This window comes from Podarcis cretensis (genome assembly GCF_951804945.1).
Source record: "Podarcis cretensis genome assembly, chromosome: 11".
NCBI lineage: Eukaryota > Metazoa > Chordata > Lepidosauria > Squamata > Lacertidae > Podarcis > Podarcis cretensis.
Genome location: NC_137180.1, coordinates 57,308,607 through 57,323,594, shown reverse-complemented (window position 1 = coordinate 57,323,594; position 14,988 = coordinate 57,308,607). Strand labels below are relative to the sequence as shown.

Sequence of the window (14,988 nt, the reverse complement as noted above, 5' to 3'; positions counted from 1 at the left end):
TTTTGGACTACATCTACCATCAGCTGATGGGACATTGTGGTCCAAAACTTCTGGAGGGAGGCACCAATTTGGGGAAAGACTGCTAAAGGCTTGCAAATTAGTAGTAGTAGTATTAGATTTATCTGTCCATCAGACCAACTAACATGTCCCATCAGCCCAAGGATTTGCACTTGTGCAGCTGAATGTCCCGCCCTCCCCAAATCTTTATTCTCTTCTCTTAGCCAGTCCATGACATACACAGAGTTAGATCTAAAAGGTAAAAATGCAAAGGACCCCTGGACGGTTAAGTCCAGTCAAAGGCGACTATGGGGTTGTGGCACTCATCTCGCTTTTAGACCAAGGGAGCTGGCATTTGTCCACAGATAGCTTTCCAGGTCATGTGGCCAGCAGGACTAAACCGCTTCTGGCACAACAGAACACCGTGACGGAAGCCAGAGTGCACGGAAATGCCGTTTACCTTCCCGCCACAGTGGTACCTATTTATCTACTTGCACTGGCGTGCTTTCGAACTTCTAGGTTGGCAGGAGCTGGGGCAGCAACCGGAGCTTACCCCGTTGCGGTGATTCGAACCGCCCACCTTCTGATCGGCAAGTCCAAGAGGCTCAGTGGTTTAGACCACAGCGCCACCCGCATCCCATTAGCTAGATCAATGCTATATCAAACCCTGGTGCTCTGACCTGCGGGGATCTCTCCATGGGTGCAGGGACTTTCCCAGTGCTTCTACCAGAAATCCTGGGGCCTCATGCATGCAAAGGATGCAGTGCTCTGCTACTGAGCTGTGGGGCCTGCCCCGACTGTGCCAAGCGACTCTCCCCGGAGACCACGGTCAACCCCGCCACCACAACGCCCTGGGTGTGTGCGATTGTACCTGGTGCCAGTGTCACCGCCACTCCTCAGAGCTCCGCCATCCGTGAAATTGAGGCTGCCGCTCCAATTGGCCATTTCCTCTCCACTCTGCCAGCTAAACTGCAGCCCACTAGCAAGAAAACGAGGCAATTGGTATTTTGCAGCATTCATCGGCTCAGTTTCTTTCCAGCCCCTGTTACACGGTGGACGGAATGCGTTTTTGCAAAGGGCAGGAACCTCGTTGGTTTAGTGCGGCCTTCCCTAAGCTGGTGGCCTCCAGATGTTCTGGATCGCAAAGCCCATCAGCCCCAGCCATGATCTGTGGTCCAAAACATCTGGAGGGCACCAACTTGGGGAAGGCTACTTTATCATTACGAAAGGTCAGGGTCTTTTCTCTTTGGGTTGGGAGACTGCATCTGAATTTGCCGAACCCGCTTTGCAAGGCATCCCAACCGGTGGCCCAATTCTACATCTTGCAGCAGCAAATGCCCCGTACAGCTGCTACAGAGGCCGGCATCAAAAAAGCTGCGGGAAGGGGATGTCTTGTTTCGATTTCATGTAAGCCGCTCCAGGAGACTTTTTTTGGTGAAAAGCTCGCTACAAATGCTCTAAATAAATTTATTTATTTTTTAAAAAAACCCAGCTTAACAATGCTTTCCAAGTCAAAGCGCTTCCTTTCGCTTGATGGGCATCTTCCTTAGTTGAGATTCTTGCATCGCACGGGGTTGGACTGGATGACCTTAGGGGTCCCTTCCGACTCTTTGATTCCAACATGCGTATTCTCTCTCTGTCCACTTTTTCCAACCCATGCAGAATTTCATTCCCATCTAGAAAAGGCTCTTTATGTATGCGACAACAGTCGCACCAGTGCCAGATTTACATATAAGCTAAATAAGCTATAGCTTAGGGCCCCACTCTCGGGGGGGGGGGCAAAAAAAAAATAAAGGAAAAAACCTGGGTGTACATTTCCAAAATATAAGATAAAAAACAAATAAAATAAAACCAATGTGATAAAATACATATTTTGTTGTGTGCAAATGGCTTTAGATACCTATCAGGTCCATAAAGTACCGTATTTTTCGCTCCATAAGACGCACTTCTTTCCTCCTAAAAAGTAAAGAGAAATGTGTGTGCGTCTTATGGAGCGAATGCAGGCTGCGCAGCTATCGCTGAAGCCAGCACAACAAGAGCGAGAGCTGCACAGCGCTTCTGGGTTGCTGGCTTTCCAGCGAAGCGGGATGAAGGACGGAAAGGAGCCCTTACGGAGCCCCTTCCGTCCCTCAACCTGCTTCACTGGGAAGCCAGCAGACCAAGAGGCGCTGCGCAGCTCTCCCTCTTGCTCTGCTGGCTTCAGCGATAGCTGTGCAGCTTGCTCTGGCTTTTCAGGGAGGAGGGAGAAGAGATGGAGCCCGTAAGTCCCTTCTCTCACCTCCTGGAAAAGCCAGCAAGAGCTGCTCTATCTTTAAAGAGCTGCGCCGAGCGAGCGTGTCTGCGGCTCTTCCTGGCTTTTCTTGTTTTCCTCCTCTAAAAACTAGGTGCGTCTTATGGCCGGGTGCATCTTATAGAGCGAAAAATACGGTGCCATGTAGCATATATTCAACACAAAAAACAGTGACAATTTGTTGTTGACAAAGGACAGCTGGACATATAAAGGGCCTCATTACCTTCAGTAGCTTAGCGCTTCATCAAACCTAAATCCGGCCCTAAACCACATGGATGCTACTAGCCCAGAGATGGAAAGAAGACAATGTCCCTACCAAAGAGGAATGGCAAACCAAGCTGTTGGATTATGCCGAAATGGCAAAACTGACCAGAAAGCTCAGGAACCAAGAGGCAAAAACGTTTAATAAAGAAAGGGAAAATTGATAATGAACTAGGAGACCACTGTCTGCAGATAAAAACATTAACAGGATTCGAATAACACTTGCAGCAAATATTATGGACAAAATGGAAAGATACAAAACATGGATGATGAAATATGCAGTTGAGAAGGTAGACAATAGGACCCATGGAAGGGAAGGTGGGAAGTCCAGAGATTTGGGAAAATCTCTAAATATGGATGTGTAATTTATACTGTTGTAATTCTATGTTTGTAAAATCAAATAATTTTTTTTTTTTTGAAAAGAGAGAATTTCATTCCCATCAACTGCGTCCATCCATCCCCTTACTCACCTTTAGGGAAGGTCCATAGCTCAGTGACGGAGCATTCTGCATTGCCTGCCAAAGGTCCCAGTTCAAATCCTGCCACCTCCAGACACGGCTGAGGTGCACTGCCAGTTCAAAATGTCTGAAACTGGCACAGTGATCTGAACGCGATGTTCAGATGACTTACCAACATATCACCCAGCTCTAGCTAAGAGATAGTGAAATTCTCTTGAAAGGAGATCGGGATGTTGGCTCTCGCAGCCAAATCCAGGATTTTGCCACCACACCGCCATCAGCCACAGCCTTGAGGCTTCTCTCTCATACTCAGACAGCGTATTGTTAGACTGTGGAACTCCCTCCCACAGGAGGACGGTCACAAACTTGGGTAGCTTTAAAGGAGGACTGGCCAAATTGTTGGAGGAGGGGTCTATCAATGGCTACCAGTCATGACGGCTATGATCTGCCAGTCAGAAGTCAAATACCAATTTGCTGGAAACCACAAGATGGAAGAGTTGCTCTTGTTGCTCAAATCCTGCTTGGGATTACCAACTATCGAAGAATGGTAGATGAAGATGATGGACTATCTGGAACTTGCCAAACTGACTGGGAGACTCCGGGATCAGAGAGAAGAGACAGTGAAAGAAAATTGGAAGAAGTTTAAGCAATATTTGAAGAAATATGTTAATACAATGGTACCTCGGGTTAAGTACTTAATTCGTTCCGGAGGTCCATTCTTAACCTGAAACTGTTCTTAACCTGAAGCACCACTTTAGCTAATGGGGACTCCCGCTGTGGCCGCGTGATTTCTGTTCTCATCCTGAAGCAAAGTTCTTAACCCAAGGTACTATTTCTGGGTTAGCGGAGTCTGTAACCTGAAGCGTATGTAACCTGAAGTGTGTGTAACCTGAGGTACCACTGTATTTAAATCCTAGAATAGCTTTGGAAGTGGATATAGGCCGTAGGGTTAGAAGTAGAAGATAGACTATTTTAAAATAGTATTAATTGTAAGTGATAAAATGTGAAGATTTTTATGGTAAAAGCAAATGTGATTTAAAAATGGTTAGAAATTATGAACTGCTAAAGATGAGGTAAAATGAAAATCAGGTAGGGGGGACTTGGGGAAGCCCACCTAGCAATGTTTAAAAAAATAAGGATAAGAAACATATTTGTTTGTAGAAAGACTGTATTACATAATGAGCCACTGGGTCCCTAACAGCATCCTGACTTGAACTCCCTCAGCATTGAGGGTGCTTAAATTGGATCCCCTCGCTCGCTGTGATCTGAAGGGCAAGCATGTTGAGCCGCTCCTCATAAGACATATCTTTCCACTCCTCAAATTAGTGTGACTGATCTTCCTCTGGCCTTCCTCCAAAAGGAGCTGGGAGGGCAGGGGATAGAGGGAGACCTGACATCTGTTAAACTTGATTTCCTGACAGCAGCCCGGAGAACTCCCAAGAGGACTTCAGGTCAGGAGCAATTATAGGCCGGAATGATGTCGAACCCCTTGAAGGGCTCCTCTCGTCGAATTGCTTTCCTCCTCCACCAAAGGCATCTCCAGATTAGGGCGCCCCTGGCTGATTGTGCGATACCTGAACTGGGTCAAGGAGGTGCTCGATGTTTTCATTTGGGCTCTGGGCTTTGTGTCTGCAGAGCTTCAGTGCATAGCGGAGGAGAGACGGGCAGAGAAAATTCGCCACCAACATATGTCACAGAGGGGACGGCAGCATCATCTCCCCAGGCACTATTTCCTCTGCACGTCAAACAAGCAAGCTTTTCTCAAGAGAGGAAGCCACCAAATAAGCAGAGCGGAGGAAGACCTAGCCTACATGAGCATGCATGACCCCGGGGGTAAACTGTAACTTTCCCTTGGAAAAAATTCCCAGCCCCCTTTTGTTGTGAGCGAGCAAAACATCCCAGAGCAGTGAGCAAGCTTTCAGATCCACCTGAGCTCTTCATCGAGCTGGAGAAACAAAAGCTGGCTTGGTGCTGAAACCATAAGGCCTGCTGCAGCCCCAAAAAGGATTTTTGTTGTATAGACATAGGCCCCATATCTGCACTATACAGTGGTGCCCCGCAAGACGAACGCCTCGGAAGACGAAAAACTTGCTAGATGAAGGAGTTTTTCGTTTTCTTAGCCGCTTCGCAAGACGCATCTCCTTGTGGGCTTGCTTTGCAAAACGAAGCTTGCCCCGCAAGGGGCGGAGGGGAGAAGATCGCTTCTCCCCGTTGCCAGCCCCGCAATCTCCGGGGACAGAGGGGAAGGCGTGCGCGCCTTCCCCTCTGTCCCCGGACCCCTTTTGAAGCAAGGGGCGGCAACGGGGAGAAGCGATCTTCTCCCCTCCGCCCCTTGCTTCAAAAGAGGGGACAGAGGGGAAGGCGCACGCGCCCCTTCCCTTGCTTTAAAACAGGTCTGGGGACAGAGGGGCAGGCAATGGGGAGAAGCAATCTTCTCCCCGCCGCCCCTTGCTTTAAACAGGTCCGGGGACAGAGGGGAAGGCGCGCGGCGCTTCCCCTCTGTCCCCGGACGGTCTCCATAGGAACGCATTGATTGATTTTCAATGCATTCCTATGGGAAACCGTGCTTCGCAAGACGAAAAACTCGCAAGAAGAAAAATCTTGCGGAACGAATTAATTTCGTCTTGCGAGGCACCACTGTACCGCCAAAACAGTATCATACCAGTTTAAATGGTCATAGCTTCCCCAAAAGAATCCTGAGAACCACAGTTTGATAAGGATGCTGAGAGTAGTTAAAGGTAAAGGGACCCCTGACTGTTAGGCCCAGTCGTGACCGACTCTGGGGTTGCAGCGCTCAACTCACTTTATTGGCCGAGAGAGCCGGCATACAGCTTCCGGGTCATGTAGCCAGCATGACTAAGCTGGTTCTGGCGAACCAGAGCAGCACACGGAAACACCGTTTACCTTCCTGCCTATTTATCTACTTGCACTTTGATGTGCTTTCGAACTGCTAAGTTGGCAGGAGCAGGGACCAAACAACGGGAGCTCACCCCATCGCGGGGATTCGAACCGCCAACCTTCCGATCAGCAAGTCCTAGGCTCTGTGGTTTAAAGACTTGCCGATCAGAAGGTCAGCGGTTCGAATCCCCGTGAAGTTAGGAGGTGCCTGTTCCCCTCACAGAACTACAATTCCCAGAGTTCCCTGAGAAGAGAGATGGGCTGTTAAATCACTCTGTGAAGAATAAGATAAGATAAGATAAGATAAGATAAGATAAGATAAGATAAGATAAGATAAGATAAGATACTGCTTTAAATGCATAATGCAGAAGGGGTCTGACTGCAATCATTTGAGCCTCTGAACTGGACTCAAGTGAGGGCACAGTCGGTCATTTTCCCATGCCATTTTCCCAAAAGGAGTCACCTCACAGACCTGAAATTTGTCTCAAAACCCTACAGATACACCAACGTTCCTTAAAAATAGCAGAAGAGACTTGTGGCACCTTCAAGGCCACCACATTTGCAATGGCATAGGCTTCTGTGAACTCATCACTCTGAAGGAAGAAGGAAACTGGGTCCCCTCCCAGAGCTATAGTTCTGAGAGTGGTTTAGCAGTCAATCGCTCTTCACAGGGAACTCTGGGAATTGTAGTTCTGCTAGGGGAACAGGGGCCTCCTAACAACTATCATCATCCTTAACAAACTACAGCTCCCAGGATTCCTTGGGCGGGAAGCAATGACTGTTTAAAGCAGCGTTTCCCAACCTTGGGCCTCCAGCTGTTTTTTTGGACTACAACTCCCATCATCCTTAGCTAGCAAGACCAGTGGTCAGGGATGATGGGAATTGTAGTCCGAAAACAGCTGGAAGCCCAAGGTTGGGAAACACTGGTTTAAAGTGTTATGATGTTGTTTTAAATGCAGTTGGGACCTCTGAAAGCCATAGCTATGAGGGTAGTTTGTTATGTGGAATGGACAGGGAGGCTGTCATGAAGAGTTCAGTTCAGAAATGACCACTACATAGGGTTGCCACGTTTCAAACATTGAAAATCCAGACACAAAAGTTGTTGAGCAAAATTGATTCCAGAAATAGCAACCCTACCAGTACACAGATTCATAAAGAGTACAGGCTATCACCCATTTGAGATGGATGCCAGGAGACCTCTAATGGTACCAATATACTTCGTATGTTCGTTTAACCCGTTGATTTTCATTATTATTGTTCTTTTGTCTCTGTTCAAATTGTCCGCCGCTGAGATGTTCTGCTGCTCTCTGATTCAAGCTGGTTTGTTTTGATAGTATAACTACTGGTTTTCAGCTGAAGCCAGAACTCTTCCTGGTGGGACTTATGGATATATACAGTTAGCAAAGGACTGTGGAACTTTATTACAATATATGATTACGGCTGCGAGACTTTTATATGCACAAAGATGGGAGGACCCATTATTACCAACAATGGAAGAATGGCTGTTAAAACTAACAGCTGAAATGGCTAAATTGACATGTTTAGTCAGAGACTAAACGTTGTTAAGTCATTGTTAACATGTGTTAAAGATTGGAAGCCCCTCACAGACTTTTTACATGAAAAAGAAAAAGACATAATGATATCTGGATTTGAGGATTGAAGATCATGTTTGTTTATAGAAAGTGGCTTTGTTGGGTGGATTGGGCAAACTGAATATTGCTTTTTTTAACATAGCAGATAGATGAAGAATCAGAAGTTATTTATTTTCTGAATCTTAGTTTTCTACCTTTCTCTTTTAACCTCTTTTCTATTCTTTTTTTTTTCCTTTCCTTTCCTTTCTCTATTTCTCTCCCCCTCCCCCCTTTGTGTTTTTATTGTATCTAGATAAAAGTCTTAGTGGGTTTTTTTGTTTCAAAAAAAGGTTAAATATATTGATTTTTGCGTTTTTCTCTATAAGCCTTTATAAAAATTATTTTTAAAAGTGGTATAACTGATGCTTCAGTTTTTGCTTTTCCGTAATTGAGATGTGAAGTTGTTGTCGTTCTATGACGCTCAGAGAACCGCCATCAACAGAGAGCAGAAAAACTGGACGCAAAAAACCGGAGAAGGCGACAAAGGGTGAAAAATAGGGACTTCATTATTTCGCCTCACTTGGCTTTCGTCTCTAGCGCTGGCAGAAGGATGCCAAAGAACTGTGCCAAGGGGAGCTGCTGCCAGACTGGGTTGGCATGGACATTTCCAGAGCACTGAGCTGCGTGTAGCAGTTGATGGGGGAATGGAGAGCAGTTGTCAACAAAGGAGCAAGCCAAGGATTGGCCAGAAACAAGAACACCCAAGGTCACCCCAGGAGATATGGCAGGTTTCCCTGCCTCCAGGCTTTGTGGACTGCTGAGTGATGAACACCCTTGGATATAACCATCGAAAAGAAAATGCCCGCATCAATGATGGCAAAGAAGGGCAAGGAAGCAGAGTCACAGCTATACGTATGTCCGTCCCCCCTCCTTGCATCCTTAAAGGACAAGGAGCAAAATAATGCGACCCAGTTTGCTGAAGGAGAGCTGCAAACAAATTAATCTGCTCCAAAGGTCTTCCCTAAATGTTGGCAGCCAATATTCTCCAAATACTGGCTGTGTTTGCCATGTTCAGCGAATTCAACATTTGACACCGGACAATCTAAGCAGAGGCAATCAGACATTTCGGCAATACAGTGGTACCTCGGGTTAAGTACTTAATTCATTCCGGAGGTCCGTTCTTAACCTGAAACTGTTCTTAACCTGAAGCACCACTTTAGCTAATGGGGCCTCCTGCTGCCGCTGCGCCGCCGGAGCATGATTTCTGTTCTCATCCTGAAGCAAAGTTCTTAATCTGAAGCACTATTTCTGGGTTAGCGGAGTCTGTAACCTGAAGCATATGTAACCCGAGGTACCACTGTACAGTGGTACCTTGGGATGCGAACAGGATCCTAAACAGAACATAAGACGCGACGGCACATCTGCGAGTGCGTGGGTCACGTTTTGCTGTTTCCGCGCATGCGCATGACGTCATTTTGACCGTCTGCTCATGCGCGAGCGGTGAAAGCCAGAAGTAATGCCAAGGTATGACAGTATCCAACACCTTGCAATTGTATCTCATACGTCTTCTCTCATTTTGTACTGATTTTCATGGTTTACTTCCTACAGGGTAAGTGTGGGGCTTTTTTAACTTTGAGGGGAGAGAGAAAGCAACCACTATACATGTCACTAGTGAGGTTGTTTCCCCATGGAACCTCAGAAGCTGAACTTACACTGGGTCAGATCACTGGCCCACCTAGGTCAGTATTGCCTGCACTGGCTGGCAGAAGCTCTCCAGGATTTCAGATGAGGGACATTCCCAGCCCTACTGAGAGATGCCATTGAAGATTGAACCTGGTGCCAAGCAGATTCTCTACCACTAAGGTACAGCCCTTGCTTACTGCATTTATCTTAAACAAATATTGGGAAAGGGAGCTGAGTTGGATGAAATGGGGGGGGGGTAACCTTTTTGCCCACCACCACCCAGAATGGAACTCCCTTCCAACTGGGATTCAACTGCCCCACTCCTTTCTAAACCTCAGGCACTTGATAAACACTTTGCTATTTCTTAGTTCTCTATGATGGAATTTAGTTGCCTCTTTTCTTCGTATAAGGGACGCGGGTGGCGCTGTGGGTTAAACCACATAGCCTGGGACTTGCTGATCAGAAGGTCAGCGGTTCAAATCCCCAAGAAGGGGTGAGCTCCCATTGCTCGGTCCCTGCTCCTGCCAACCTAGCAGTTCGAAAGCAGGTCAAAGTGCAAGTAGATAAATAGGTACCGCTCTGGCGGGAAGGTAAACGGCATTTCCATGCGCTGCTCTGGTTCTCCAGAAGCGGCTTAGTCATGCTGGTCACATGACCCAGAAGCTGTACGCCGGCTCCCTCGGCCATTAAAGTGAGGTGAGCGCCACAACCCCAGAGTCCATCACAACTGGACCTAATGGTCAGGGGTCCCTTTACCTTTCTTCGTATGCTTTCCTGCACATTTCCTGCACGCCACTTAGAAATTATGAGAAGGAAATGCATAAATAGCAGAGATAAACAAATAAATCCCCAAACACTCCATAGCTGGGATTTGCAACAGGAGAAAAACGTCTCGCTGGTGGTGTCAAAAGGAGTTTTCCTCCCATTGCATACTGCAGACATGTTTAACAAAAAAATTAACCTGAGTGCTGTGATGCTCAGGTGCTCCTTGGAGGGTTCAAATAGGCATCTGGTTGGTCCCTGTGACAGCAGGGTGCTGGACTTGATGGGTCGCTGGCCTCAATCCAACAGAGCCAGCAGCTTCTTATGCTCCTAACTAAGCAGAGAGAAACTATGCCAGAAAAAGAACCTCCAGTTTGGGTACAGAGGTGGGGAGGATGTGATTGACTTTCATAAAATTGCACACATAGTGGAATAAATGTGCATGGGGAGACATTGCTCTCTCCCTCTCCTGATTCTTGAACTCGGGGTTATACAATCAAACGGATGAGCAGATTACGGACGAGCGAAAGGAAGCATTTCTGCACACAGTGGATAATTAAATTCACAGCAGAGGAGGGGAATCTTTTCCAGCCAAAGGGACACATCCCCTCACGGGCAGCTCGCTGGTACTTAGTGGGGCCAGGAGGAAAGTAGATGGCGCAACAGAGACAGTTCTTCCCTTTTTGCAAAGCAGGCTACGTTGTGAAAGCCAGAGGTTTCTACACCCAGGCCTCTCTGCATCCTACATCCAGGCAAGCCAGAAGCATCGTCAAGGACGCATGTCAGCCGAGCAAAAGCGCTCATCGAGACGGCAAAGCAAGGCCAATGAGGGACATGGTCTGGGCTTTAACACAAGCTGAGAAGTGTCCTGAGGGCCAAACAGAGCGGCCTTGAAGGCCACATCTGGGGAATGTCCTGAGGGCCAAACAGAGCCCCATTCGGTGGAGCAGCGCCCCTGTCAAGACACCTGCACCTTCCAAAAATAACTGACGACTGTTTTTTCCCCGACAGGCTTTCCCAGTTGGATAAATGGGTCTTTACCTCTGGTGTCCATTGGTTGGGGGGGTTGTTTGTTTTAACTGTCTTTGCTGTTTTTAATTCTCTTCTGTGTCAGTCTCCTAGAGGTGATGGTTTAGATGCAGTTCTCAACCTGTTGGTCCCCAGATGTTGTTGGACTACAACTCCCATCATCCCTGTGCTCTGGCCTTGCTAGCTAGGGATGATGGGAGTTGTAGTTGAACAACATCTGGGGACCCACAAGTTGAGAAAGGCTGGTTTAGAAGGTGAGGGACGTGAGTGGTGCTGTGGGTTAAACTACTGAGCCTCTTGGGCTTGCCGATCAGAAGGTCGGCGGTTCGAATCCCGGCAACGGGGTGAGCTCCCATTGCTCGGTCCCTGCTCCTGCCAACCTAGCAGTTCAAAAGCACATCAAAGTGCAAGTAGATAAAATAGGTACTACTCCAGCGGGAAGGTAAACGGTGTTTCCGTGCGTTGCTCTGGTTCGTCAGAAGCGGCTTAGTCATGCTGGCCACATGACCCAGAAGCTGTACGCCAGCTCCCTCGACCAATAAAGCAAGATAAGTGCTGCAACCCCAGAGTCAGCCACGACTGGACCTAATGGTCAGGGGTCTCTTTACCTTTACCTTAATAAATCAGTGATGATGATGATGATGATGATGATGATGAATCTGACATCCAGTTGCGTGTGATCAGTGGACATGGGGAACTAGGCTAGTCCCCTAAATGTTCCTGGTAAATTAGAGGATTAAAGTACAGTATTAAAGCCTGGCACCCCCTTCCCATAGCCTAGGAAGCTTCTGCCCTGCTTAGAGAGGGAGGTGCAACGCTCGTGCGTGCAACGTCAAGACGTCACAACATCAACCCCCCACCAATTGCCCTCACAAGCTGATTCCTCTGGCCCTGACCATTCCTCTGTAAAAAAAAATCACCGCACATCACTGCCAAAATCCTGTTCTCACAGGGAGCAGCCAAATGTACATGGGAAGCAATTAATCAAAACCTGCACACAGAGCTCTCTCCCGACTTGTGATTCACAGCAGTTGCCCTGCTTCTTACGGCACCATCCTACACAGGTATACTCAGAAGTAAGTGCCGCTTGGGTCAATGGGGCCAATTCCAAGTTGACTGAGTGTAGGACAAGCATCCCCAAACCTGGCCCTCCCAATGTTTTGGGACTACAACTCCCATTATCCCTAGCTAACAGGACCAGCTGTCAGGGATGATGGGAACTGTAGTCACAAATCATCTGCAGGGCCGAGTTTGGGGATACCTGGTGTAGGGCTTGTTATGTATTCAGTGGCCTGTGTTTGCCTGAGCTTGAGTCTGGACCATGGGTAGGCAAACTAAGGCCCGGGGGCCGGATCCAGCCTAATCACCTTCTAAATCTGGCCCGTGGTCGGTCCGGGAATCAGCGTGTTTTTACATGAGTAGAATGTGTCCTTTTATTTAAAATGCATCTCTGGGTTATTTGTGGGGCATAGGGATTCATTCATTTTTATTTTTTTTCCCAAAATATAGTCAGGCCCCCCACAAGGTCTGAGGGACAGTGGACCAGCCCCTGCTGAAAAAGTTTGCTGGCCCCTAATCTGGACTAAGGAATCTGAGCTCCTGTGTTCTGAATCGGTACATGTTGTCCAATCACAGAACTTTTCAGGATTTGGGCCTCTACCATTGGCCCCTGAACTCTGAGTCGTGATTCGCAGTTTGGGAGTTTAGACAGCCAATCACGTTGGTAGTGGGAGTGGCCCAGGCTTTCAGAAATGTATATAAGCAGTTGCTTTGCCCCTGTTTCCCAGTTATGTAGTTCAATAAAGGTTCTCACTGTTATCGCTGTGTCTTGCCTCATGGGAACCCACCTACACTTCAGGACGGCAGCCACAAACTCTTAGGCTTTGAAGTGTGGGCTTTCCCACTTCACTGAATTTTCTCCTTGCGTGGTGCTCTCTCACACTGTGTTTTTAAGGACTCATTTCAACGCCGGCTTGCCATTGTTTTATTAATTGGTGCAAACCGCTGAGAGCTTTTCAAGTCGGAAAGGGAGGCCTAGAGGTTGAAAACTAAACAATTAAAGCACACACAGCTTTGGTGGGAGGAGGAAATTGTGCTGAGGCAAGGACACCTTTGAAAGTATTTTTTATTGATTGGCTTTTATTTTCTTTACCCAAACGAGGGGGGAAAGAGAGAGAGAGAAAGCTGGATGAGTCAGAATGAAATGTTCTTGCTGTTAACAAGGCTGCAGTTTAAGAGCAGAGGTGCTGATGTATGTATCGGGAATTCTTACGCGGTGCTATTTTCACAGCCAAAAAAATACTACCTCGCAGGGAGCGCTTGAACAGCAAGCGCTTGCAACATTCCTGCAGGGATCTTTTGAAATCACAGCTCAAGTGTGTGTGATCTATTCTCTTCCCTACTCTACCACCCTTTTCATGCTTTTGTTTTTTTAAGGGCAGTGGAGGAAAGGGGATTGTGTAATGCAGGAGAAATGGGAGACATCACCAGGCATTTGGTGGCGGGGGCAGGTGTCCAAGGCACACTTCTGGAGAAACACACAGCCTATGCAGAATAAGAAATCAACACCACTTAAGACCTTGCTCTTGAGACTCAGAAACTGACCCCAGCTCTCCTGCCTTCTCCCAGGCCCAAAATATACCTGCCCATGGTCTTTCCTGAACAGTGAACAGGGGTACAAATTGAATTTGCCCACAAGGAAAATAAAGACAAGCCAGCGAGAATTTTATTGGCACAGAAATGGAAGCAAGAAGAACTACCGACGAAAGAAAAGTGGCAAATGAAATTAATAGACTATGCAGAATTAGATAAGATGACAGGAAGGATCCGAAACCTGCGGAACCAGAGATTCTTAGAGGACTGGAGTAAATATTTGAACTATTTCAAAAACAATTGTAATAAACAGATTACGCTAGTAGGACTACAAGAAGTTTTGTAAGGCGGACTATGCGAAATATTGCAGAGAAGACTATGAAGAGAGTTATTACTTAAGGACGATTAAAAGTAATAGAGAAATTAAGAAATGTAGACTAAGTGATAAAGATTGAAAAATCTTCAGAGGAGGCTGATAGAAGTCCAAAACATTGTATAAGATAAGAAAATATGTTAAACGATTGTTGGAAACGATATGTTAAAAAACTATATATATATATATATATATATATATGAAAATAAAGACAAGCAGTCTTTTAAGGCAGTCTTGAAGATTTCTCCATTCTGAGCTTCTTTTAATCACTGTTTTGGTGTTCTGCTGCTATTTTCAATCTCTCCCTTTTAGCTGCCTTGATTTAATACTTAAAATGCTTTGTGCTGTTTGTGTTGTTTTTAACTGCTGGTGGGAGGGGTGTCTGTATTTTACACACACACAATTTCATAAAATTTATACACCACCTGATTGTACAAAAACCATCGAATTACAAAGAGAATAAAACAACAGCATTATCGGTACAGTGGTACCTTGGGTTAAGTACTTAATCTGTTCCGGATGTCCGTTCTTGACCTGAAACTGTTCTTAACCTGAAGCACCACTTTAGCTAATGGGGCCTCCCACTGCTGCCATGTGATTTCTGTTCTCATCCTGAAGCAAAGTTCTTAACCTGAGGTACTATTTCTGGGTTAGTGGAGTCTGTAACCTGAAGCGTATGTAACCTGAAGCGTATGTAACCCGAGGTAAAGGTAAAGGGACCCCTGACCCTTAGGTCTAGTCATGGCCAACTCTGGGGTTGCAGCACTCATCTTGCTTTATTGGTCGAGGAAGCCGACGAACAGCTTCCGGGTCATGTGGCCAGCATGACTAAGCTGCCTCTGGAGAACCAGAGCAGCGCACGGAAATGCCGTTTACCTTCCCAGAGCAGTACCTATTTATCTACTTGCACTGGCATGCTTTAAACTGCTAGGTTGGCAGGAGCAGGGACCGAGCAACGGGAACTCACCCCGTTGCGGGGATTCGAACCGCCGACCTTCTGATCGACAAGTCCTAGGCTCTGTGGTTCAACCCACAGCACCACCCGCATCCCCCGTAACCCAAGGTACCACTATA

General features: G+C 46.9%; 1 protein-coding gene across 2 annotated transcripts in view; it reads right to left on the bottom strand.

The window, feature by feature from the left end:
* The window catches only part of ST8SIA5 (ST8 alpha-N-acetyl-neuraminide alpha-2,8-sialyltransferase 5), a 62,404-nt gene that overhangs the window by 40,282 nt on the left and 7,134 nt on the right, over window positions 1-14,988 (bottom strand). The window contains exon 2 of one of the 2 annotated variants that reach the window (XM_079995025.1): window positions 869-976. The exons of the other annotated variant lie outside the window; for it this stretch is intronic. Coding sequence (XP_079851151.1) covers window positions 869-976 — 108 coding nt within the window. The remainder of the gene's footprint in view (window positions 1-868; window positions 977-14,988) is intronic. 2 annotated transcript variants of the gene reach the window in all.